The sequence below is a fragment of the Gastrolobium bilobum genome, unplaced genomic scaffold, assembly GCF_033153095.1.
Source record: "Gastrolobium bilobum isolate Gb01-03AN ecotype WA unplaced genomic scaffold, APGP_CSIRO_Gbil_v1 utg762, whole genome shotgun sequence".
Taxonomy (NCBI): Eukaryota; Viridiplantae; Streptophyta; class Magnoliopsida; order Fabales; family Fabaceae; genus Gastrolobium; species Gastrolobium bilobum.
Window position 1 is genome coordinate 902,121 of NW_026899802.1, and position 27,004 is coordinate 929,124.

The following is a 27,004-nucleotide window of genomic DNA, read 5'->3' on the forward strand; positions in this document are numbered from 1 at the left end:
CAAAATACGTTCATGTATAAACGGAGCATGTTTCTCCCGGATATATGCCAGAAGAATGACAGCGAAAATAAGGTGAGTCGTAATCTTCTATCATATTTCTTGCTCTCCCTAAACCAAAATTATGCATCTCTGCTGACACTCTTCCATAAGGGGCCTTTTGTCAATCTCAATTTTGTACATTTGGTAAACAAGCCTCAAGCGCTGTATTTGAATCACATAATATGGTACATGAAGTACAACATTAAGTTCTAATTTTATACAAATTACAGTTACTATTTACTTTCATTTTGCTACTATGTTGGAGGAGCAGTTATATCCAAGGCAGATATTACTGATGAATACGTCTGCTCCTGTCTCTAACAAACTCGTCCAAGTTCCTGCAAAATGTAAAATCCCTGTTAAGAAATCACAGAATTGACTAACTAGCCCGACTTATGATAACAAGAAAGATCTTTACCTATCAATATCATCATCACTTGAATTACTTCTCAATGATTCCAACTGCGAGATGATTTAGTTGCCTACAAGAGTTTTGATGACCATGTTATAGCTTCATATGACACATACATAAACATGAAAGAAAATGAGTGAAATAATATTGATCTGTATACTGACACCGGAGAATAATTGTTTCTTGCATCTGGTATGGGCCTCCAGGTATTCTTCATAGGACTGCAACCAAATCAATTAACAGAAGAAACATGCAGTTTGAAACAAAAAGTTATTCCAAGTATACAAACATCAGGAATTCAATTAACACAATAGATAACCCTTTCTCCTGCCAGCATCATGCAGCATATTTTAATCAACAGCTCCAAGACCTAAAAATTTCTAGGAACTCAATATCCAGTACAGCAATAACAAGCTTCGACATCTTTATTGGGATCCCAGGAACAAAGTGGGGAGAAGGAATTTGAAGTACATCAACAAGAAAATGTTCCTGTACATAAAAAAGTTTAAATTGCCCAATCCAGTGAAAAATTGATCCATCAAATGTTTTCTAACCAGATCTTGCCAGTGTGCTCAACAACCAATATTAGGAAATATTCATTTACTGTTATTATGATTAGGGAAAATTGGGTATCCAGTCACTGGATATAAAGTTTTGTCCAATCACCGCATTATAACTATGTACTCCGGGGAATACATAGTTATAATGTTAAAGTTGTACTTTTTTCTCTCTCTTCATAAACTTGTCTGTTGACGCAGAAAATGAAAAAAAGTGCAACTTTAATATTATAACTATGTATTCCCCATAGTATACAGTTATAATGCGGTGATTGGACAAAACCTTATATCCAGGGACTAGACACCAGATGAACCCTTAATAATTATAGAGCATGGCCATCTTTAATCTAAGCTATGTTTTAACTTCTTCGAGAATTCTTCAAAACTCAAAAGGGCAGACTAGATAAAAATTAATTTAATTTTAATATTATGGATTATGGGCCAAATTGCTTGTGCATGTAAGGCATCAAAGAAGCTCAGGAATGGAGGGGTACTAACTGAAGGCCTGACAAGTTGAATTTCCCATCACCACATTAGTTAACAAGAGGGCCAATGTAAAACTTTGTCTAAATTATAATCCCCAAATTCATATGAAATAAGCAAACAGACAACTAACAGAATCATGATCGCATAAATAGACATCAGTAAAAGTTCCTTCAACGATTCAAGCAAAGAACATGCAGGTCAGAAGATATTTCCTCTTCCCTAAACATAATATCCTCTATCACTGACTTTCACTTTGTCAAATTCAGATATTTGCAAGCCATTCCTTAAAGTAGATTCTTAACATAAATCTAAACGAAAAATGTGGAGAGAAAAAAATAGGATGTAAAATAAAAAGATGAGAGAATGAAAGATAATATTCTAGTACCATGTCAAGAAAATCATCCTCAGTTAGGGTACTAGCTAAAGGGCTTTCAGCAGACAGGCCCCAAACATCAAATTGAGAAGCCACATCCTTGTCAACTTGTAGCTTAGGAATATGACCACTAAAATGAGAACGTTTACTCCCTGCTACTTTTGATGACCCAGAAGTTACAGGCAATATTTCAGTGAAATTTGTCCCATTGATTCTATGGTTTGCTGAATGAAATCTATTTGCTTCAGCTTGGTTTTGGTACAGTGAGGAAGGATGATAAGGTAATGGCATTGACCAAGACATATACAGTGGAGAGAAGTTACAGTCTTTGTTGTCTATGGAGCTTGGAGTCATGGCAGACTGCCTCTTCGAAGAAAAAGCATCCCTGGATGAACTGCAAAGCAGAAACCAGTAAGCAGCAAGCATCCTGAAAAATGCAGCTAAAGACACCATCTTTCACTTCTCTGTATTACCTGGTCAGCTGGCCACTCAAATCATTCTTACCGTCAAGGAGTTCACAAAGAGCTAGACCAATATCTGGAGATAACTCCTGGAAAGACACTTTATTCAGAGTCATATAATATATGCTTTTTCCAAGGTCCTAGAGAGAAAAGGAAAACAATAAAGCTGTCAATTTAAAGGGAACCTGGCAATCTCTGCTAATTTTGACAGGTTTATAGTCATTCAATGGATTCCTGAGATGAAGAGTCTTATGAAAAGGCAAGTCACATAACTGCAGCCATTTGACCTTAAAACTGTGACCCCAGGGATTACTTTTACCACTTCCCTCACCCCAAACATTATCTCTCCTCCACCCAACGGAGGACGTCATTTGCGCATATCCTTGGAAGGAACCACTCATGTTGACACTAAATATAAGTATTACTCTACCTGCATTCTGCAAGACAGAAAGTTCGTTGTATCTTATTGTAATTTTTTTCTCGTTCTTTCTGAACTTAAAAAAAATAAAATTCAACAGTACAAGTTAAGATCAGAAAGGATGGATCTTACATGAAAGGCTTCTTCCAAAATCGGTTCGTTCATGATTTGAGTAGCCCAAATTCCTTTCTCAACTGACAAACGGATATTTTGTTGATTCAAACTCTTAATGATAAAGTACTTTGTGTTATATAATTTTTCCGTTCCAGTTCCAGTCGGAAGCCCAGTTTGAGAATGAGAACGTCCCACTTTACCAGCCCTAGTTGTTTTACTTTCCCCATTAACCTTGTAACTTGAGCTCTCTAATAAAATATATACAGATAAATCCCAACTCAGAAGGGAAAAGAAATAAAATCTCGAGAAGAAACAAAACCAAAACAAAAAAGCAATCCTAACATGTACATATACACATAATTTCATATACATATATACATGTCTATTAGAAATGTTTTGGTCTTTTTTTGGGCATGCATATAAACTTATATGATAAGCGCTCTATTTCATTCTTTACTAACTAAGCCAGTGCTCACCTGGAATTCATTGCGGGAAGGTTTTGCAATATTACAAGAACGATAAATATAAAACTCAAATCATGGTACTGTTAAACACTAATCCCATGCAGCACAAATTCACAAGTTTTATCAAATAGAGCAAAATATCAAAAAGACCAAATACAATTATTGTCACATTCACATCTCCAACATAACGATCGCCTGAGATAATATTATTTTGATTGCAGAAAAAAAAACACATAGGAGATAATGGAAGCTCCTTATTACACATGATACATGTGCGAAAACATTATCACCACCTGGTTCATCTGAATTTCCCATGTCCTGCTTCCATTCAGTTACTGATGAATCAACTACTGATGCATTTTCCTTTGCACTATCGGAAGACATATCTCAGTAGGACCTGTCATGAAATTAAGCACGTCACAACCTAATACTCAAAACGAGGAATGAATAGTAAGAAACTACGATACCGAAAAACAAAGGATTGCAACACCATTTTGATATATAATTAATTTGCAAAACTTCAAGGAACTTAGTTATAAAATAAAGCCCCATGTGTTCCCTTCAGCATATACCAAGGCAAAATCACCATCTTAACAAGTAACAAACACTAAGTAGAAGCATTATATCCCAGAAATAGCATCAAAAAGGTTAATTGGTGCCATAGGCATAGTTCATTCAAGATGCCCACGGATTGATCCGAAGCACTGCGAAAGAGTGGGCAATCATGGACTTTGAAGTACCCAATTTGACAAATTACCCACTTACCTCTTCTTTATTAATTCAAGTATTAACACGAAAAACTAAAGGAAATTGAACTTAAAAATATTACGAAAGTGCAACAGGATTAGCAATGATTACTAGAACAAGGTCCCAACTGAAATTGAACCCATTATGAAGTCGAAGAAGTAAAATAGCAACTAGTGAGAAGCTCAAGCAAAGTGAACAAACAAGTCAGAGATAACTGAAGAAAAAACATATAGACACCTTTTTCAAGTTTCGATAGACAGATAAAACTTCATGCGCGAGAGTCCCAGTGCAATGTTGTCGTGTCCAACTCCCAAACCTAGCTTCCACTTCAGTTCCGGATTACTCTCTTCCACTTGGTTTTGAATGATTAAGGTAACTGTCTTCAGGAAACATATTTTGTATATTATCTTAAAGGATTAGTTTTATTTGAATAATAAAGATAAACTATTTTAAAATTAAATTATAACTACATTTTTAAATAGGGTTAGGATCGGATAAGTTACATTTTCGCTTAATTAATAATTATTTACTACGAAATTAATTCCACAATTTTGTGATATTTAAATCCCTTGTTTACATTTTAGTTTTACTGTTGCTGCATTAAATAATAGGTTTTATAAGAGTTATGTTATAGGAAAAGTGATTTACTAATGTTATAGAGATTCATTTTGCGTGTTTAATTTTTTATTTATTTTTTTGTTTTAAAAAGTGTGAACCCCACAAGATATTGTGAGAGTAAGAAAGTTTGTTGTGTTATATTAAAGGATAAAACGAAAACCCTTAAATAATATCCTCACGTGGCTATTGTAAGGTCGCGACATTCACCGGCTTGTGGATCACGTGTCACGATTTGATTGGTTTATATTTTTTGTGTTTTGTTTTAGTACATATATTCTTTTCTTTTTAAATTTAACAAATAAGAAAAAAAAATCAACCAGCCATCACACAAACTATTTGCATGTTTGGCACGCGGTCCGAACTATTTTCCAGCGGGGGCATTCAGATAATCAGTTTCGCATCCTTACCGTGCGGGACTGTTTTTACATTTTTATTTATTTTTTATTGATTCTTTGCAGTCTACTTTGCGAAACATATTAATTTTTAGAGTAAATATTTTTTGTGTACTCAACAACAAAATATGAAACTTATTTTAAATTTTTTTAAGGACTAACATAGATCATTTTTAAATTTCAGAGGGACCATAAATTATTTTTTTTTTGAAATTTTTTTTAATATTTTTATTGAGAATAAAAGATTATTTACTCTAATTTTTATTACCCACTTCAAGTTCCATGAATCCCTGGGAATTCACATATGGTGCCACATCACTTGATCTTAGCTAGCAAAGTCTTTTAACCCTTCCTATAAATATTTCACTCTTATTCACCCACTCACTCATTTCTTACAATATTTAATTAAAATTTAATTACAATTGTTCACTATTTATAACAATTTAAAAATATTAATCACTATAAAAAAATTTGATTTATACTTTAAACATACTTAAAGCTAAATAATAATCACTAAGTATTAAGTAAAATTTCTAAACACAATTAATCACACATACTTTTTTTAATATATTAATCACAACTATTAACTAATTATAATTATAAAATATTAATCACAATTAAGCATAATTCAAACTCACCCTTCAAAAAGTATCCGCCATAGGTCTCTTTCCTCTCTATTTTGTTGTCTTTGTGGAATTGTTGTGCTGGTTGTCAACAAAAAAGATATGGTTCAAAAAACTAAAAGAAGTAATTTGTAAAATGAAGTATGGCTTTTTAAGGCAAATTGTTTAGGTACCAAAAACAATGTCATATTGTTTATGTATCCGGAGACATAGCATCTTTGGTGCATAGTATAGGATAAGATCTGATAGTATAAGGCCTGATTGTGTAAGACCTGATTGAATTTTAATACTATCAAGCGTTTGACACGGTATTGTATAAAATAATATAGGGTTCATTTTTTCTGCAGTTACTGCAGAGAAGTTATCTATAATAAACCCAATACGACGTCGTTTTGGGCGGAAATCATGGTGTTTTTATAATTTTGATTTATTTCAGCGTTATAATAGTTTTTATTTTTATAATTTTTTAAGATTTCAATACCAAAACGACGTCGTTTTGGGAATAAATGCAGATAACTTATCTGCAGAAACTTTTTCCCTAATAATATATTGTATAAAATAATATCATCTAGTATTTGGTAATGCACTGTATAATACTATTTAGGATAAAAATAAATATTTTTAATAAAAATATCCTTTAATAAAGAATTTATATAATTCTTCAAAGACTATCATATGATATTAATATTTATAAAAATTTATTGATTAGTGTGTCCAAAACATAAATTAATTTTATAAAATAAAAATATTTAAAATATTTTAAAATTAATATATTGAAAAATTAATTTTTATTTTAATATATTAATATTAAAATAATATATTAATTTTTTAGAATTACATTGGTCAACGATTAAATTATAGATTGTTTTGATGTATTACAGGATTCTGCTGTATAAGTTTATACTATACGATGGTCACACCAAACAACTGAAAATGTCATAACGTATAGTATAAGCTTATAGTGCTTATACTACCAAACTTTATACGTCACATCACCTAGTATAAGCTTAAGGAAAATTGCTATGCTAGCGTCAAATAATCGCTGTTAATGCCACATCTTAGTGTTATGTTGTATGTTACACTAGCATCGATACGGGACATGGAAAATGACACGATACGATACTCTTGACACATTAACTCTAAAAAAATGTTAAATTTTGACACGTTAGGACACGTTTTGATATTATATAATATTTTTAATTTATGTAGTGTATATTATATTTAGTATTCAATAATTTAACAAAAAAATAAAGTTAAACTTATAATACATATCAATTTTGCAAAGAAACATAAGATATCTCATATCTTTATATTAAACTCAATAAAATCGTAATCGTAATATAACGAATCTAATAGTTGAAACTCAAAATGCAACGCAACGTAACATTTGAACCTTTTTTGAATCTTTGTAACGAGTATTGAAGTGCCGGAGTGTCGGTGAGTATCTGGAAGTGTCAGACACGATACGTCAGAATTTTTGAAGTGCCGGTGCTTCATAGATTCTGTTAGTGGGGTCACTGAATCATGATAGAGGACCATATTAATTTCTAATTTTTTACTTAAAGGACCAAATTGACAAATAAGAGAGACTAATTTAAAAAATGAAATAAAAAATTTATTAACTAAATTACCTTTTTTGTCACAAATTAATAAATTACATATAATATAATATAATTAATATTTTTAAAAATATATCTACAAGACACACATTACTCATTACTCACCAGTAGTAATAAGAGGCATTGATACAAAACTCTCTCTAAAAATTATTGCTAATTTTTATAATTAATTTTATTTTAAAAAATAAACTTTTTTATTACTCGAACTAATTAGTGTTAATCGTAGAGTAATATATTTCAATAAGAATCCACCTAAAAAAGAATTAAGTGTTTTAAGATATTAATGGGCAATCTTTCAAATTATTTTACATTATTACCCACACGTGTCTATAACCATATTTAACATTATTATTTTTTTTAAAAATATTTTTTAAAAAAAAATAATGATTATCGTATTTTCCTATTATATGATGAGAAAAATATTTCTCCAGTTAATGCAGATAAGTTATTTGCACTTTCTTCCAAAACGACGTCGTTTTGAAATTGAAAAATTAAAAAATTATAATTATAATAACTATAATAACCCTGAAATAAATTAAAATTATAAAACACATGATTTCTGTCCCAAAACGACGTTATATTGGACTTACTGCAGATAAATTATCTGCAGTAACTGCAGAAAAAATGAACCCTTATATTATATGATTCTCCAAAAAGATAAATAGATAATAACAATAGGAATGAGTTATAGTTACTACTTTTTTTCTATTATTTGTTATTACAAAATCTTAACCGTTGATTTTTGTCAATCTAATGGTTATAATTTATTAGAATTAGTAATTAATTAATAAGTGTGACCCAATAAATTATAACCGTTAAATTAAAATAAGTGTGACCCAATAAATTATAACCATTAGATTGACAAAAATCAACGGTTAAGATTTTGTAATAACAAATAATAATAATAAAAAAAAAACAGTTTTTCATAAAAATAATCACGATGAAAATTTCTGTGGGTCCCATCTTTATCTACGTGTCGTAAATCCATGGCAAAAGTAAAGCTAACGCAACAAACTAGGCCCTAGGGAGCCCACATCAAAGCATCGTGGCAGATTTCTTATGGACACGTGACAGACATGTAAGAAACAAACGTGAAACGAAACAAAATAAGCGACATGAAGATATTGGCCACAACGAAACGACGAACGAGATCGAAATCAAAAAGAAGAAAGTTGCAACTCCCTCCACACGTTCTTGTTTGCCTTATCCTTAAGCTAGCTCTCTTCGGTCTTCACTCTTTGTTACATTCCCTCCAAACAAAACAACAACCACACTGAATTTACCCATTTTCATTGCCACCACCGCACCCCTCTTTTTCAGTGATCATCATCACGTTCATGGCTAGCAAACTAGCCTTCACATTAACACCCCCTCGTCAATGCACTGTACCCACTCCAACACCATTGATTCCAATCTCTTCCTTTTCCTCTGGTGTCCACCTTATTCAGTTCAATGGTCGCCACTTATGCCTTCGACGGAGGCTATTTCTACTTTCCCCTAAGGCCACCGCTGATCAACAAGGTCTTAACATTATATATCTTTTTATTTATTTATTTATTTATTTATGTCATTCTTACTTGTTCTTTTCTTTCAGGCAAGGTTGAAGAGTTTGAAGAGGATGCTGTTGTTGATAGTAAAATTCTCCCATATTGTAACATAGATAAAAAAGAGAAGAAATCAGTTGGTGAACTTGAGCAAGAATTTCTTCAAGCACTGCAAGTATGGCCTAAATTTTTTTGTTTTTTTCCACTTAAATTTGGTGCCATCTTAGTTATGTGTGATGATCCTACAGAAAACAGAAATTTAAATTTGTAGTTTTGTTTTATTGAACAGGCATTCTATTATGAAGGAAAAGCTATCATGTCAAATGAGGAATTTGATAATCTCAAGGAAGAACTCATGTGGGAAGGAAGCAGTGTTGTCATGCTAAGTATGGAGCAACTTCACTGACAGTGTAGCTGTGGCTTTTATCATAAATGAATTTCTGTTGACACTTAAATTTTTTGCTTCTTTAATATTGGTTGACTGTACAGGTTCTGATGAACAGAAGTTTCTGGAAGCTTCTATGGCTTATGTATCTGGAAAACCAATTATGAGTGACAAAGAGTATGATGATTTGAAACTGAAGCTAAAGGTTTGCTGTTTTCATTTCATCAATGAAAAGTCGTTTTGTAGCAGTTGGTGCATTTATGAGCTGGTGTGAATTGATTATTATATTTCTGATTATGTATATTATCCTGACCTAATCAGTTATTAGGGACTTTGGATAGTTACTATTACATTTTTAAATAAAAGGACATCTAGTACTGCAGTTCATGGTTTCATTTGTGAAAGTGTGCAATATGAAATATCACTTCCAGTAGTTATATTGATCCCATATATTCGGGAATGCTGTTGGAATTGCTTTATTATCTGTACATCTGCCTTCTTCTAGTATCATTTACTGATCTCATAGTTGTTTTCCAGATGGAAGGTAGTGATATTGTGGTTGAGGGTCCAAGGTGCAGTCTTCGTAGTAGAAAGGTGTGTTAATCTGTAATATATTCTCTGATTCCAGTTTTGCTTGTCAATTGTAGTATAGTTGTTCTTTGATTAAAGCATTTTTGCAATGTTATAAGCTACTGAAATATAGGATTAACTTCTTCTTTTTTATATGGTTTCATTATTAAGTGATTTGCTTTTGAATTCAGATATAAGCTACTGAAATCAGTTATATCACAAGGACAAGAGATATAGGATGATCTTTACATGTCAAATCAAATGCTTCTTTATTTACTGGAAATCAGCTTTAGGATTTATTATATCATTTGGGATTCATGAATACTTGGATCTGCTGTGTTTAATCTTTATTCTTTACTAATTACTGTCCATTTATAGGTTTACAGTGACCTGTCCGTTGACTATTTAAAGATGTTCCTGCTGAACGTCCCTGCTACTGTGGTTGCATTAGGATTGTAAGTAGCCTTCCTCTCTGTCCCTCTCTCTCTAATTTATTGTTGAGTTCATGAATCCATGATGTATTTATTGAAAAAATTTATTCCAGCTACTGCCAGTAATTTGGTCCATTTACACACTTCTTGGTGAAACTGAAAATAATCTTGTAATACTCAAATGTGCGTTTTCTGAAGATTAATTTGATAGAATAAATGTATTTGTCTTTCTTTCATATATTTCTATTTCCAAGGATTAAATATTTTGTTACTCATTATGACCATGACTAGGGGATGGAAAGGAATGCAAGAAATGGCCAATATATGCTGATTTTTAAGTATCCATTCATCTACCTGCTGTCACATTCTACAGCTTCCGCATATTTTATAATTTTCATATCAGTATCCATTTTTTTTTTTTATCTATCTTTCTTAAATCAATGAATTCATTGCAAAAAATAAATTATAGTATGTGTTGATTTCAATTTACCATGCGTTCAACTTACATGAAAGTTACTTATTGCACGAGTTAGATCTTGACTTTTTTCCTATAAATTTTTTCCCCTGTAATCCGTTAGGTTCTTCTTCCTTGATGATTTGACTGGATTTGAGATCACATATCTGCTAGAGGTATGTTCTCTTCATTTTTCCTTGTAGCCACTAGCATTGCAAATTGGTCATTTGGATATAGTTTGATTCCAGAATGTCATAGCATCTGACAGTAGTCGTATTTTTGTGGTCCTTTCCTTCTTATATTCTATTACCTTCTTAATTTCTGGAAGCAATTTAGCCGTATATTATTGGATTGATTATATCTTTTAGTTGGAGAAAAGATCGTCTAAAGTGTAGGATGAACTATAGAGAGCAAAATGCATAGTGGATCACCATTTGATTGAATAAAATAAAATAAAATATCAGTGGTTTATACTTTTAAAAAGTACAAACAACACGATAACAGTCCATGTATGTGTAAAAACTGGTTGAATTTCATGAATAGTTACCGGTTGTAGTTTACTCTCTGAAATGGTGCACTTTAGAGGATCTGAACCCCTTGTAGTGAAACATAGAAGAGATTAGCTAAGATCTGAAGAAGTACATTGTAATGTCTTGGCAGGATATTGTTGTAGTAAATGATTACCAATTTACCATGTTCCTCCTTCTAAGTACCTTGCTTTGCCTGGCCACAAACCCAGAATAAGTCTGCGTAAAGTTTTATCTCTGAGAAATCAGAGCTGAAGGGTCACTTAATAACAAAGCTAGGATTATGAGATTGATTCTTCACATCACATAGAAATGAAATAATTTCTTAGATATTCAAAAATATTATTACAATTAATGCTATTGTATTATAACAGATATTATGTATTGTTAAGTGCAGCTGCCGGAGCCTTTTAGTTTCATTTTCACTTGGTTTGCTGCTGTTCCCCTCATTGTGTGGCTAGCTCTGTCAATAACAAGAGCCATTATAAAAGATTTTTTGATTTTAAAGGTATAAATTTGCTAACACTGTCTCTTGTAGGTTACATTGAACTGCTACATATACTGACATATGTACTTTTTGAAGGGTTCCTGTCCAAACTGTGGTACTGAAAATACCTCCTTCTTTGGGACTATACTGTCAATTTCAAGTGGTGGTTCCAGCAACACTGTCAAATGCTCTGGGTAAGTATAGAAGCACTGCTGATTAACTAACCATTGATGCTTCAGATCATTCATATTCTTATCATCAAACTGATTGAACTTATGGTATATCATCAATTTAACAATCGAAATTAATGTCTTGACTCAGCTGTGGCACTGAAATGGTATATGATTCAACTACAAGACTGATTACATTACCAGAATGAAGTAGCGCCTAACTGGAGGTACATTCCTAATATACTCTGGAATCTCTCTGCTAATTCAATTGTAGCATATATGTATTTGAGTATTTGTTGCAATATTATATTTGATTTTCTTTTCTATCTAGTTATGAATCTGCTAGAAGTGAATTTTTTTAAAAGATTGGTTACTTTGAAAAAGATAATGGTATCATGACCTTTCCTTTCATTGTATTTTCATTTTCCTCTATAATTCAACCTATTCGCCACCGTTGATATCACTGATCTAGGTAAAACATGTCTTAAGGGTGTGTTAGGGTGCAATGAGAATTTTAAAAATAGAATATTGAAAACAAGGGATGCGCCTAGACTTCTACTGCGACCATATTCCTTATCAATTTTCACTCTTCCATTTCTCACCTCCACTGTCCTCGGAATCATATCTTATATCTATGTGGTGAACATTCTAAAAGATTATGAGTCTGATTTTAATAAACCCTGGTGCTTATATAATCAGATGGGGCTCCCATATAGATTTCCCATATTCTCTTATTTACTCACAACATTTACCTGACAAGAATTTATGTGTTTGTGCAACCCCTTTTAAGTAACGCTGAATTTATTTTGCAACCTTTGTTACTTAAATTTTTCTATCTCAATGGGAGCCAAGTGCCAATCTTCATTCTGATTGTTGACTGTCCAGTTTGACTTTTATTGTGCATATGGCAATCTATGATGACATTCTGATCATTTAATATTATATTTATTTCTAAAGACAGATATGCCTGAGACCATGTTCGTATTCCAGCAATGGGAGATCAGTGACCGGCGTTTCTTGTGAAAGTGACTAATTTATCAATTAGCAAATTGTCATGTTCGTCCGCAAAAGGTCATGGAGTCATGTTATCAATGTCGCAAACAATTAGTGTGATCTCAATCATTTGTATGTGCCACCATCCTACTTGTAAGTAATATGGATTTTGTATAGCATATACACTGGATTGTCCGCTAGATGAGTTGAGTCATGAGGAAGCTTAACACCTTGGGTGAGTCTAACCTAAAATAACGTGTGTAAGTATTTTTTATTACACACTTTAGCAAACTTTTCCTTCCTGTCTACTACCGCGGCAAGAACATTTACATCCCCAATATCATCAAGGACAAGAAAGAAAATTGACTATATAAGAACTGTTGGTATTCACGGTCCAATTGAATCATCAATAGCGATACATCTACACTTGAACTTCATGCACTTTACTTACAACTATAATGTTTTGAAAAAAATAATAAAAGAAAGAGCAAAAGATAAATGAGATTAAATTATTTTTTTATTATGATTGTTAAATAACAAGAGAAAAGAGAGGAACATTTGAAATATTTCTGTGTATATTGACTGATGAAGGCTGTACAATATATAAACAGACTAATGGGCTAAGTCCAAACCTAATGTAATCTGACCTAATACAAAATAAGGAAATCTTAATTACAAAATAAGGAAACCCTAATTACAATATATTTCTAACACTCCCCCTCAAGCTGGAGCGTATAGGTCATATGCACCAAGCTTGTTACATATAAACTCTATTCAAGGGCTCCTCAAAGATTTTGTAAACACATATGCTAATTGCTCATTAGAGGGTACAAAGCTAGTTTTAATTTCACCATCAAGAACCTTTTCTCGAACAAAGTGGCAATCTATTTCTATATGCTTGGTTCTTTCATGAAACACTGGATTTGATGAAATGTGTAGAGCTGCTTGATTATCACAAATGAGAGTTGCCTGTCCAGTGTCTGTAAACTTAAGTTCTCTGAGAAGCTGTTTAAGCCAGATGAGCTCGCAAGTAGTAGTCGTCATGGAGCGGTATTCGGCTTCAGCACTTGATCTGGCAACTACGCTTTGTTTCTTACTTTTTCAGGAAATCAAGTTGCCTCCAACAAAGACACAATACCCAGAAGTAGATCTCCTATCAGTTGGACAACCAGCCCAATCAGCATCACAATAGCCAACCACTTTATCATGACCTTTATCTTCATATTCAAGGCCTTTCCCTGGAGATGCCTTGATATACTTAAGAATACGAATGACTGCATTCCAATGTTCTTGACATGGAGAATTGAGAAATTGACTGACAACACTAACTGCAAAGGAAATATCAGGCCGAGTGACTGTGAGGTAGTTCAATTTTCCAACCAATCTTCTATACTGCTCAGGATCTAAAAAGGGCTCCCCCTGATTTGGTAGAAGCTTGATACTTGGATCCATAGGAGTATCAACAGATTTTGAATTTAACAGCGCAGTTTCTTCAAGAATATCCAGAGCATATTTCCTCTGAGATATCACAACACCAGCTTTAGATTGGGCCACCTCGATTCGTAAGAAGTATCAAAGTTTCCCAAGATCCTTAGTCTGAAAATGATGACATAAGTGTTGTTTTAATCGAGTGATCCCATGCTGATCACTGCCTGTGATGACAATATCATCCACATATACCACCAGATAAATAGATCCAGAAGCAGAATGACGATAAAAGAGAGAATGATCAGCTGCACTCCGAGTCATGCCAAATTGTTGAACAACACTGCTAAATTTACCAAACCAAGCTCTTGGAGATTGTTTGAGGCCATAGAGAGACTTACGAAGACGACAAACAAGACCTGACTCCCCATGAGCAACAAATCCAGGAGGTTGCTCCATATAAATTTCTTCCTCAAGATCACCATGAAGAAAAGCATTATTGATATCCAATTGGTAGAGAGACCAATGGCTAATAGCAGCCATGGCAATAAAAAGGCGAACAATAGACATTTTCGCCACAGGAGAAAAAGTATCAATAAAATCCAAGCCAAAGACCTGAGTGAAACCCTTCACCACCAAGCGAGCTTTAAGACGATCCACTTGACCATCAGGTCCAACCTTAACAGCATAAATCCATCTGCAACCAACCACAGATTTTCCAGAAGGAAGAGGCACCAGGTCCCATGTGCCATTATGATGAAGAGCACTCATTTCATCAATCATAGCTTGTCTTCATCCCGAATGTGAAAGTGAATCACCTGTGGTATTAGGAACAAATACAGAGGACAAAGAGGAAAGACAAGCAAAATATGATGGAGAAAGATGTTGATAACTAATATTGACTGTATACCTGGCCGGAGGGCGAGTATCACGAGTACCTTTACGAAGAGCAATGGGAAGGTCACTGTCCGAAGGTGGGACCGAAGCCGTGGGAGGAGATGCAGTTGAATGTGAGTCCGCAGATACATCTGACGAACTATGCTAAATCTCATCAGCAGAAGAGGTGATAGAAGGAGAGTCAGAAATATGGACGGGTAAAGATGGAAGGTAAAGAAGGTCACTTGGGAAGGACGACTGTACATAATCAGTATCCACAAGAGTAGTAGAGGTTCCAAAAAAGGGAACTGATTCAAAAAAGGAGACATCCGCCGAGATAAAGTATCGACGTAAAGTGGGAGAGTAGAAACGGTAACCCTTTTGAGACCGAGGATAACCCAGAAAAACACATTTATGAGACTTGGGAGCTAATTTATCCAAATCTGGACCAAGATGATGAACAAAACACGTAGAACCAAGCACATGTGGAGTTAAAGGATATAAAGCTTGATGAGGAAATAAAATAGAGTGAGGTACCTTATGATTGAGAACAGATGATGGCATGCGATTAATGAGATAGCATGCAGTAAGTATAGCATCACCCCAGAATGTGTATGGAACATTACCATCAATTAACAAGGCACAAGTGGTTTCAACCAGATGGCGATTCTTGCGCTCGGCTACACCATTTTGTTGAGGTGTGTGAGGGCAAGATGTTTGATGAAGAATGCTATGAGATGAAAAGAATTGTTGAAATTGATGAGATAAGTACTCACATGCATTATCACTACGAAAAGTACGAATAGGAATACCAAATTGAGTTTTTATTTCATTATAAAATAACTGAAAAATAGAAAACAACTCAGACTGCTTTTTCATTAAAAATAACCAAGTACATCTGGAATAATCATCAATAAAAGTAACAAAGTACTTAAAACCCAAAGTAGAAGAATGACGACTTGGTCCCCAAACATCAGAGTGGACCACAGAAAAAGGAGAAACAGCTTGACGACTAAGACGACTCGGAAACGTACTACGAGTATGTTTCCCAAATTGACAAGACTCACAATTTAAAGTAGAAAGAGACGATAAATGGGGAACCATCTTCTGAAGCTTTGCAAGACTAGGATGGCCCAGACGAGCATGGATAGTAAGAGGAGAATCCACAGTGGAGCAAGCTGAAGAAGAGGGAACTAGTTGATAGAGGCCCTGAGACTCACATCTTTTGGTAATCTCCTTCCCCGAACTCCGATCCTGAAAGATGACAGAGGTTTTAGTAAAAGAAACAACACAGTCAATGGATTTGGTCAACCGACTAATAGAAATTAAGTTAAAAGGAGAATCGGGAACATATAGAACATGATCCAGAGATAAATTAGGTAAAAGAAGAATCGTGCCAATCCCCCTTGATTGGACCAGAGACCCATTGGCCATAGTAATAGTGGGAAAAGAACCAGTAGTACAAAGGGAAGTTAATAAGGATTTATTACCATAAATATGATCAGAAACCCCAAAATCTAGAGTCCAAGGGCCAATAGAGTGCAACTGAGATATGCCAGCAAAAGAATTACCAGAATTACCAGTGGGAGCAATGGATGCAGTAGGACCTGATGTTTGCTTCTCAGACCACCAAGTCACAAAAGCTTTTGCCTGACTCCAAATAGCTTCACAGGTAACAGCAGGTCGAAAATATGCTTGATAGACGGATGAAGAGTAGCTTTAATAAGACTACACAACTGAGCATCAATCATCTTCCATCATATGCGCTCATTTTCCGCCACAGATTCAGCCTTAGTGGTGAGATGGGATGTATAATTCTGCCCATCCAACCAGAGTCGCAGATCGGAAGACCAAGTATCATAATTGGACCCATCCAATTTATCCACACTCAATGGAGCAAGGATATAATTTGAGAAAATAGTAGACTCCGACTTTTGTCCCGCCGGAGTCCCAGAAACAGAAACATTGGAGACAGGAGTGTCCATAATCAAAGGAAAAAAGCAGAAAGAACAGGTCAAAAACTAACCGGTAGAAGGGGGATCTGTGCGTCAACACAAAAAGAGGTCTAAACACCAAAACAAGACCAGATCCAGAACCTACGCAAGGAGACGAGAAGATCACAACTAGCCGCGGCCGGAGAGGGGCCTCCACGCACCGCCGGAGTGAAGGAGAGTGGCCGAGAGTGGCCGAACTGTCACGCGCGCGTGAGGGCGCGTGTGACCTTGAAATTGGACGAGACCGGTGGCGTTGGAACCGCGCGGCGGAGACGATCACGGCGGTATGTGGATCGCCGGAAAAGGTGACCGGACGATGGTTCTGGACGAGACAGAAGTTGTATGTGGAGAGAGAAGCGTCCGAAAAGTGACAAAGAGACAGCTCCGGAAAAAAAAAAAAAAAAAATTAACCGACGATGAACAGTGGGTTTCACCGAATTTTTTTTTCAAAGTCTCTTAGGCTTTGATACCATGTAAAGAACCTTGGGATACATCACCCCAAAAGCTAGCTCAAAGAGTGGGAGTGCCCAAGGCCTTATAAACCTCACATTAGTTGCTCATACAACCAATGTGAGACTATATATCTCAACATGTAAAGAACCTTGGGATACATCACTCCAAAAGCTAACTCAAAGGGTGGGAGTGCCCAAGGCCTTATAAACCTCACATTAGTTGCTCATACAACCAATGTGAGACTATATATCTCAACACGCCCCCTCACACGAGAGCCCTTTGGGCTTGAAGAGTGGAAGATGCAACAGGCCCAACCTACCTGTGCTAAGAAAGTCCACAAGAGAAAGTGGGGGGCGGCGATGCTCTAATACCATGTTAAATAACGAGAGAAAAGAGAGGAACATTTGAAATATTTCTGTGTATATTGACTGATGAAGGCTGTACAATATATAAACAGACTAATGGGCTAAGCCCAAACCTAATGTAACCTGACCTAATTCAAAATAAGGAAACCTTAATTACAAAATAAGGAAAATCTAATTACAATATAACAATATGATATGAGAATGAATGAATTTTGTAATCGCTGCTCGGGGAATGATATGAAGGACAAGACCTAGGAAACATGTCCGCACGTTTTTTCATTTATATAAGAAAATTCGGTAATGATATAATAATATTCCTACATCAATCCGATCTTTCTCTTACCAACTACATCATTGGCTAGCAATATTGTTTCGAGGCAAACCAAAAAAAGAGAGAGAGTAATATTGTGGACTTGGAGAGATTACAGACATTATCTTCGTGGGGATCACGAAGGCAATTTCTTTCACTTGGCGACGTGCTGAATTGGACGTTATATATATGGATGCAAGTATAAGGATCAATGAGCATCCCATTGTATCGATCCAAAAACATAACCATGACTTCGATTCATCAATCTTGGAGCTTCTTGTTCATTACATTTACATGGATTTTCAAAATCATAGGAAGGCCAGCAGTGGCAGAGGGAATATTTCAACCAAGTCAATGGGCTCTTGCCCATGCCACATTTTATGGTGATGAGACTGCTTCTGCCACCATGGGTATGATATCTCAATTCCTTATTACCATTAGTACTTCAACCATTAAAATCCATGTTAGTTAGCATCTTATATTGTTGAGATATATAAAATCATTAATATAGCCTCACCCAACAGCTTAAGTTAAGTTGAATTGGTTCTTTACATATATACTTAATTAAACCAATGTTGCGTTGCATTAACATGCCTTGTTTTCTTGTGATTAAAATGGGATGGACTAAAGGAGGAGCATGTGGGTACGGAAATTTATTTATTAACGGCTATGGGACAGATACAGCGGCTTTGAGCTCTACATTGTTCAACAATGGGTATGCATGCGGGACATGTTATCAGATAAAATGCTTCCAATCGAGTGCATGCTACACCAATGTGCTAACAGTGACCGCCACAAATCTTTGTCCTCCTAATTGGGCCGAGGCCTCTGATAATGGTGGCTGGTGCAACCCACCTCGTACACATTTTGATATGTCCAAGCCTGCCTTCATGAAAATTGCACAATGGACGGCTGGCATCGTCCCTGTTATGTACCGCAGGTAATCAAGAAAGCTTATTTACTCATAATTCATGAAATATTTTTTTTTAGTGGAAATGAGACTATTTATCTCGTTGGGATAAAATATGTTAATATAACAGTGATTTTATGACGAATCTTAGCTCAACAGGAGAGTCATTGTAAATGGGTCTAAGGTATGAGCTAAGAATTGAGAAAAAGTGTTGGGCACGATGCCCCAGTCTTGAAGTATTAAACATAGTAACCATATGAAAATGGATATGCAAAAGGTGCCTCTTCAATAGGGGTATATAGGTGGAAAAGATTCTCAAACGATGGGTGAGAAAAAGAGCCGTAATGATTTTGCATTTTGAGTCTCATTAGGTGTGAGGCAAGTATCCTGATATGAGGTGAGTTTGGAGAGTGAAATTCTAGTATAACGATGTTAAAGTTGTCTCATTTTAAGGATGCAAGAAAATGACCTCTTATATGAGTCTTAATGACTAGACAATATCACCATTCGGAACAATCATTATTATAAAAAGTATGTAATTAAGAAAGTTCATTTATCCATATATATAATGGCAAAACGATTTCTGCCTTTATGACAGAAAATGCGGATCCTGGAGAAAATGTATCTACGGTAGACATCGTTTTCTGTAGTAAAAGGAGAATCGCGAGATCTATATATAATAGAATAACATAAAATGTTCATTCTTTCTGGCACAATTTGGAATGTGCCTCTTGATGATCCCTTACAACGTGATGTGTTAATTAATTTCTCAGAGTACCGTGCGTAAGGCGTGGAGGGCTTCGATTCTCTTTGCAAGGAAATGGGTATTGGTTATTGGTGTATGTGATGAATGTGGGAGGTGGAGGAGATATTGCCAACATGTGGGTGAAAGGAAGTGAAACAGGGTGGATTAGCATGAGTCACAACTGGGGGGCTTCCTATCAGGCATTTGCAACACTAAGTGGCCAAGCTATTTCTTTCAAGATCACTTCCTACACAACCGCACAAACTATAATAGCATGGAATGTTGCCCCTGCCAACTGGGGCGTAGGACTAACTTATTCCACCAATGTCAACTTCTATTAAAGTTTCTCCTTTTCATTTACTTTTATAAACTCCACGGTTATTTTTATCTGTTGTAATGAATTTTCCACAAGCGAAGAATATTGTCATTCTTAAGAGACTTCTTGTTTTTTTGTTAGTTTTACAATGCTGAAATGTACGGCTTTTTGACCACGGTAGCCTTAATTTAATAATTAACTACTAATTCGTCCTTCAAACAAAACATATCATTCATCTGCCTCTGTTTACGTAAAATACCTGGGTAGGCAGGGGGATACCCGGGTATAATTTGAAAATTTCACCCTACCCAGGTAGTGAAGGAAGGGGATACCCGAGTATTGTTCGTAATCTGGAAAAATGCTTAAATTATTTATCCGGATACAGTGGCGTAGCCACGTTATAGCTAGGTGGGGCCTGGGCCCTAGCTAATTTTGAAAAAAATTTATTTATTATATATAATTATATGATTAATTTTGATTCGGCCCAAGCTAAAATGGCAATTAGGCCCTACCTAAGTGCTCTAAATGAAACCATTTTCTTGTCTCAGAAAAGATGAACTACATTCATCCTCACGGTACCCTTTGTGAATATCAATTTTATGCAACAAGTTTTGTTTTTATTCAATAAAAAAAAAGATATAAGAAAAAGGAACATACACAGAGCAAAAAGAAGTGTAGAGGGAAGAGGAAAGTGAAACAAAGATAGGTCTTTGTACAGGGATCAAGTAATCACCAAAATGGACAAAAAATGGTACAAGGAGAAAAGAGTTTCAGAGCCATACACGAAAATAGATAGTCAAAATATCATCTCTACACTCTGAGAGGCACCCCAATAACCCAAAACTCTTCTATCATCAACATCATTCTCTCAAAAATACTCAAGAAGAGGGCAGATGTATATAACCAAGTCAGTTAAACACACCACCATCAACGAAATTCTCCTCTCCATCCCTGCCTAGCTTTGCCAGAAAACACCAGCCATTGCACCAAATTGTTGCTCCCCTCACGCTGCTCGCCATCGCTGAAGATCTCTGATGCAGTTCGCCACCACTTGGATTTCGCCCGCCGTGCACGACTCAACCTTTCTTTATGAGTTCTGACTCTCCATACTATAAACCAAAGGCACCGCACCTCTTCATTTTGCGGTAGATATCATTTCTTTTTGTGGTGGATGAGGATATATATCATTTCTTTTTGTCTCGTTTATTCAATATCCAGCCTTTGTTTTATTTATTATTTTAAGTTATCTTGCTTGGATGTATAATATAATGACAACAAATAAAAAAAATATCAAAGTTAATCTAATTTATGAAAAGACGTTTCACTTCATACATTAATAAGGCTAGAAAATAGACACACAGACTACTTCAACTACTTATTATGCCATGTGAAAAACCAAAAAAAAAGTTGAATGCATAATTGTTTTAGCTTGTTTTAATTTATTCAGCCTTTCTTATTATTTATCTGAAAAACCAAAAAAACAAAAAGCTGAATGCAAAAAAAAAAAAAACCAATAAAAAATATCAACGTTATTCTAACTTATTCAGCCTTTCTTTTTATTTATGTGAAAAACCAAAAAAAAAAGTTGAATGCAAAAAAAAAAAGCAATAAAAAATATCAACGTTATTCTAATTTATTCAACCTTTCTTTTTATTTATGTTTTAGCTTGTTTTATTATTGTTTATTATTATTCTTTTGGTTTCCTGTCTAAGCTAATATATGTTTTCATGTGCCATGGACTGAATGTATAATTGTTCATCTAATTTGAAAAGGCTAAATTGCATCTCTCAGACTCAGTGACTATAGTTAATGCATTTCATTATGTTAAAATATTCATATGTCTTGTTTGCGCTATATTTTATGTCTTGTTCTAAAAAATGCTCCATTGACAACCAAGTATACCTCACCTCAAATATAAAAAGGAGATTTATATGTTCTAGCAAACAAAGTGCAAAAACAGATTCGCAAAGATATTGGGGACTTTAAGCTTTGTATTATCGTGGATGAAGCACATGATGAATCCAAAAGAGAACAAATGGCTCTTGTCTTGAGATTTGTTGACAAAGATGGTTTCATAAAAGAGAGATTTTTTGATCTTTATCATGTTCAAGATACATCATCTATGACACTTAAAAATGCTATTAGTGAAATACTCTCACATCATTGCCTTGATATCCAGAATATCTGTGGCCAAGGATATGATGGTGCTAGTAACATGTGTGGTGAATGGAATGGATTGCAAGCATTATTTCTTAATGAATGTCCTTGTGCTTATTATGTGCATTGTTTTGCTCATCGATTACAATTATCCTTGATTGCTGCCTCTAAGGAAGTTTATTCTATATATCAATTCTTTCAGAATTTGAATTTCATCATTAATATCATCACTGCTTCTTCTAAGCGTCATGGTCAATTCCAAGCTGCCCAAATTTCTGAATTTGAACATTTGCAGGCTATTAGTGAGCTTAAAACTGGTATAGGTTCTAACCAAATAGGTACATTAAAGAGGGTAAGTGATACTAGATGGGGTTCTCATTTTTATTCTATATGCAGTCTTCAACGAGGGTATAATGAATCGTGTTCTGTACTTGAAAAAATTCGTAATGAAGGCTCAAATTACTCTGAAAGAGGAGATGGGACTACAACTTATAAGATGATCACTTCTTTTGAGTTTATCTTTAATTTACTTTTGATGAAGGAGATCATGGGCATCACTGAAATTCTTTGTCAAGCATTACAACAAAAATCTCAAGATATTTTGAATGCTATACAATTAGTTTCATGTACAAAGGAACTTATTCAAGAATTGCAAGATGATGGTTGGAAAAGAATACTTGAAAGTGTTGTTAATTTCTCCAAGCTTCATGAAATAGATATTCCAGATCTTGATGCTCAATATATTGAAGGTCGTGGCCGTCAACAACATGATCAAATAACTATTGAGCATCACTGTCATTTTGATATCTTTAATTCAACAATTGACTTTCAATTACAAGAGTTAGATAGAAGGTTTACTGAGCAAACAATAGAACTTTTATCACTTAGCTCTTCATTAGATCCGAAGAATGGTTACAAAGCATTTAATGTTGATGATATTTGTAGCCTTGCAGAGAAATACTATCCTCTTGATTTTTCTGAGCAGGAAAGAATTAGTTAGAATTGTCAATTGAAGCATTTCCACAAGGATATCCCAAAAAATTCAGAACTTCAAATTTTATCTTCAATTTCCGAGTTGTGTCAAGGATTAGCCAAGACAGGAAAGTCAAATTTCTATCATTTAGTTGATAAGCTAATCCGTCTTATCTTAACACTACCAGTTTCAACAGCAAGTAGTGAGCGTGCATTCTCAGCAATAATGAAAATTGTGAAAACAAGGCTTCGAAACAAAATGGAGGATGACTTTCTTGCAAATAATTTGGTAGTGTATATTGAAAGAGAGATTGCTGAAAATTTTACTACAGATTCTATCCTTGAAGATTTCGTCAATTTAAAAGAGCGTCGTATACAATTTTAGGTATACAACTTTTTTGATTATATTTTAAATTATTTATTAAATGTTATTATACATATAGTTATTATATTTGTGTATATTCATATCCTTAAGATTATGCTTGGTTCATTACTTATTATGCTGTGGGAGGAAAATGCAACTCTTATGTTTGAAATGCTCACCGAAAAGGTTAGTGCCTTTTTATATATTTGCTTTGATATAGTATGCTAGAATTCATAGTAAACTTTTTCCTAATAAATTTATGTAATTACGATAAATATTTTAATAATTTAATATATCGAATTTTTTGGCCATGGCTAAAATTTATTCCTGACTCCGCCACTGCCCGGGTAGGGAGGAGGATACTCAGGTATTGTTCATAATCTGAAAAAATGCTTAATTTATTTACTCGGGTAGGGAGGGGGATACCCGGGTAATCCGGAAAACACTAAAACAAAAAAAAGGCTGCTAAGTTTACTCCAAAAAAAAAACTTCGGATCCCGAGAAGAGTTGAAGATGGTGCAACATCGAATCCTGTTACGTTACTTGGAATGGAATCTTAGCCCGCCTCACTTTCTTTCTTTACTGCATAAGGGCCATAAGGGCATAAACGAAGTCAAGGGATTGCCTTCTTTCTAACTAGTGGCTGAGAGTAAGCACCTAAAAGCCTTCATTCAATAGATTTGTGGTTGAGTCAATAACATGCTCTAGGTCGGGAATCTTTGCTCTTCTCTTTTGCATTTTCGCTGCCTGCGTTCTTCTTCCTTCGTGTCCGTCTGTATCGCAAAGCTGGTCGATGCCAGCTGTAATGGTTGATAAGAAGGGGCCAACCAAGACTACCTAAAAAAATAAAAGAAAGCTTTGTTCGATAAAGCAAACGATTCGTCCTGACAATAACTTCGTATACTGGTGTACCCGGATAGTTTGTACCCAAGTATCCCCCTCCCTACCCGGGTAAATAACTGCATACCCGGGTAAATATTCAACATATGCAAGAACAAGTGATAAATGAGTTTGATCAATGACACAAGAAATGGATTTGTACTCTTGAAGTACAGATTATACAAGTTGAAGCTTATGGGTATTGATCAATGACACAAGAATGAAGTTCAAATGATTTTTATGATCAATATGAGTAAGAACAAGTGATAAATGAGTTTGATTCAATGAGAATAGTCAATAATGATTGCGAAATCAATGGAACAGTAAATCTTGGCTTGCTGATTCGTAATAATGAGTTTATATAAGTGTTGGCACGAAACTAGCCGTTTATAGCCGTTAGACTTCTTACTGCCCAGTAAGTATTCGAATACTTTTCGTGAAATATTCGAATACTTCATCAGGTATTCGAATACTTTTCTTAAGGTATTCAAATACTTTGTTCACAGCACAAGTATTCGAATACAGTCAAGAAAGTATTCGAATACTTTCTTGACAGAACATGAATGATGCAGTTTTTCGAGTTGTAAAGCATTCCTTCTTTCCTCTAATCACTTTTAATGTAATTCCTTGACTTATAGAAAATGTTTTGAGGTTACAAAATATGTCAAGGATCTTTTTCATAAATATTAAAGCTTTCAAGTGATTGATGTCATGGATAATGCATGCATAGAGTTAAATATTCTTTGAGCTCATTTATGCATCATTAATCAATTACCTTTACATTTAGATATAATCTCTCAAGGATATATTGCAATCTTGATCTTTGATCTTAATCATGTGTGTTGAATGCTTTGCTCTTGTTGTCTTGTTGAATTGCTTCCTTGGACTTTTGATTGTTGCAAGTTGTATTATCTTTGACGTCGCTTTTAAGCTTGTTTGTTATCATCAAAACTCTTGTATAAATGAACTCTTCATTTTAAGTGCATTGGTTTCACACTGCCCCTCCCACAAATGATTTTGCAACACGTCTAACACATATAACTGAGGCATCGTCCCTGGATGTTCCTGAATCCATACCTAAGGTAAACACTAATCCTACTCCTATTTCTTCAAATATCATAGATGGTCCCATCTTACCTGTTAGAGTGTTACAATGACCAAATAAAGGTGTACCAAAACAACTATATGAACCAAATCCAAACTCTAAGGTCAAATACCCTATCGGTAATTACATGTCCAATCATAGGTTGTCAGAATCATATATTGCATTTGTTAGTCAATTGTCTAGTATATTTGTTCCTAACAATGTGTAGGATGCTTTGGATGGTCCAAATTGGAAGGAAGCCATGAATGTAGAAATGAAGGCCTTACAAAAAAACTGAACGTGGGAACTGGTTCTTTTACCAATCGGGAAGAAACCAATTAGATGCAAATGACTGTTTAATGTGAAGCTTAAAGCAGATGTCAGCCTTGACAGATATACAGCCAGATTAGTTGCTAAGGGATACACACAAAAATACGGGGATGATTACCAAGATACATTTGCACCAGTAGCAAAACTGAACACAATTCGTATTATGATTTCTATAGCAGCTAACAAGGACTGGTCACTCAAGCAATTTGATGTAAAGAAGGCATTTTTAAATAGAGACTTAGAAGAAGAAATATATATGAAAATTCCACCAGGCGCCAAACATGCCAACTTGAACGGAAATGAAGTGTGTAGATTAAAAAAAGCATTATACGGCCTCAAGCAATCACCTAGAGCTTGGTTTGGTAGGTTCTCTCTAGTCATGAAGAAGTTTTGATACAAACAAAGTAATGCAGACCACACCCTATTCATAAAACACAATGGAGGAAAGGTAACAATGTTAATAGTGTATGTTGATGATATGGTTTTGACTGGTGATGATTTATTTGAAATGGAGTTATTGGAAAAATATTTAGCAAATGAGTTTGAAATGAAAGATCTAGGATCATTAAAGTACTTTCTTGGAATTCAAATTGCTAGATCAAATCAGGGGAATTTTTTGTCACAAAAAGTACATCTTAGATCTACTTGCAGAAACAGGAACGACAACATGTAAACCAGTAGAAACACCAATCGAAATGAATCATGTATTGGGCTTATATCCTGATCAAGTACAGACTGATGTTGGCAGATATCAAAGGCTAGTAAGGAGGCTAATTTATTTATCGCATACTAGGCCAGACATTGCTTATGCGATTAGTGTTATGAGCGGATTTATGCACAACCCAAGTGAGGATCACATGGCTGCTGTGAATCGAATCTTGAGGTATTTAAAAGGGTGTCCAGGGACAGGTCTGCTTTTCTCAAAAAACAACAATCCCAA

General features: G+C 34.7%; 4 protein-coding genes across 7 annotated transcripts; 3 read left to right on the forward strand and 1 right to left on the reverse strand.

The window, feature by feature from the left end:
* Positions 1-4,444, reverse strand: LOC133293661 (uncharacterized). 2 transcript variants are annotated; one of them, XM_061492253.1, is made up of 9 exons: positions 4,309-4,444; positions 3,618-3,721; positions 2,879-3,108; positions 2,514-2,765; positions 2,341-2,417; positions 1,880-2,261; positions 616-672; positions 458-521; positions 8-377 (listed from the first exon to the last, which is right to left on the reverse strand). In XM_061492253.1, the coding sequence occupies exons 2-8, from the start codon at positions 3,706-3,708 to the stop codon at positions 489-491; spliced, it is 1,122 nt and encodes a 373-aa protein (XP_061348237.1). In that variant the 5' UTR covers positions 3,709-3,721; positions 4,309-4,444; the 3' UTR covers positions 8-377; positions 458-488. The 2 variants fall into 2 exon arrangements, 1 of the variants encoding a protein (XP_061348237.1); XR_009749084.1 differs by having other exon boundaries at positions 1-377; positions 616-2,261.
* Positions 4,445-8,504: 4,060 nt separating this feature from the next.
* On the forward strand, positions 8,505-13,252 carry LOC133293626 (PGR5-like protein 1B, chloroplastic). Of its 3 annotated transcripts, none has more exons than XM_061492213.1 (11): positions 8,507-8,844; positions 8,918-9,042; positions 9,157-9,253; positions 9,357-9,457; positions 9,790-9,846; positions 10,201-10,277; positions 10,832-10,883; positions 11,632-11,742; positions 11,818-11,915; positions 12,043-12,118; positions 12,853-13,252. In XM_061492213.1, exons 1-10 carry the CDS (start codon positions 8,661-8,663, stop codon positions 12,098-12,100), a joined length of 960 nt encoding a protein of 319 aa, XP_061348197.1. In that variant the 5' UTR covers positions 8,507-8,660; the 3' UTR covers positions 12,101-12,118; positions 12,853-13,252. The 3 variants fall into 3 exon arrangements, with proteins under 3 accessions (XP_061348198.1, XP_061348197.1, XP_061348196.1); XM_061492212.1 differs by having other exon boundaries at positions 8,509-8,844; positions 12,849-13,251; XM_061492214.1 differs by lacking the exons at positions 12,043-12,118; positions 12,853-13,252 and adding an exon at positions 12,007-12,029 and having other exon boundaries at positions 8,505-8,844; positions 11,818-11,917.
* Positions 13,253-16,795: 3,543 nt separating this feature from the next.
* Positions 16,796-20,370, forward strand: LOC133293663 (expansin-A7-like). The gene is made up of 3 exons (XM_061492255.1): positions 16,796-18,717; positions 18,938-19,247; positions 19,991-20,370. Exons 1-3 carry the CDS (start codon positions 18,519-18,521, stop codon positions 20,301-20,303), a joined length of 822 nt encoding a protein of 273 aa, XP_061348239.1. The 5' UTR covers positions 16,796-18,518; the 3' UTR covers positions 20,304-20,370.
* Positions 20,371-22,313: 1,943 nt separating this feature from the next.
* Positions 22,314-23,435, forward strand: LOC133293657 (uncharacterized). Its single transcript, XM_061492246.1, has one exon. The coding sequence runs from the start codon at positions 22,314-22,316 to the stop codon at positions 23,433-23,435; it is 1,122 nt and encodes a 373-aa protein (XP_061348230.1).
* Positions 23,436-27,004: the final 3,569 nt, after the last annotated feature.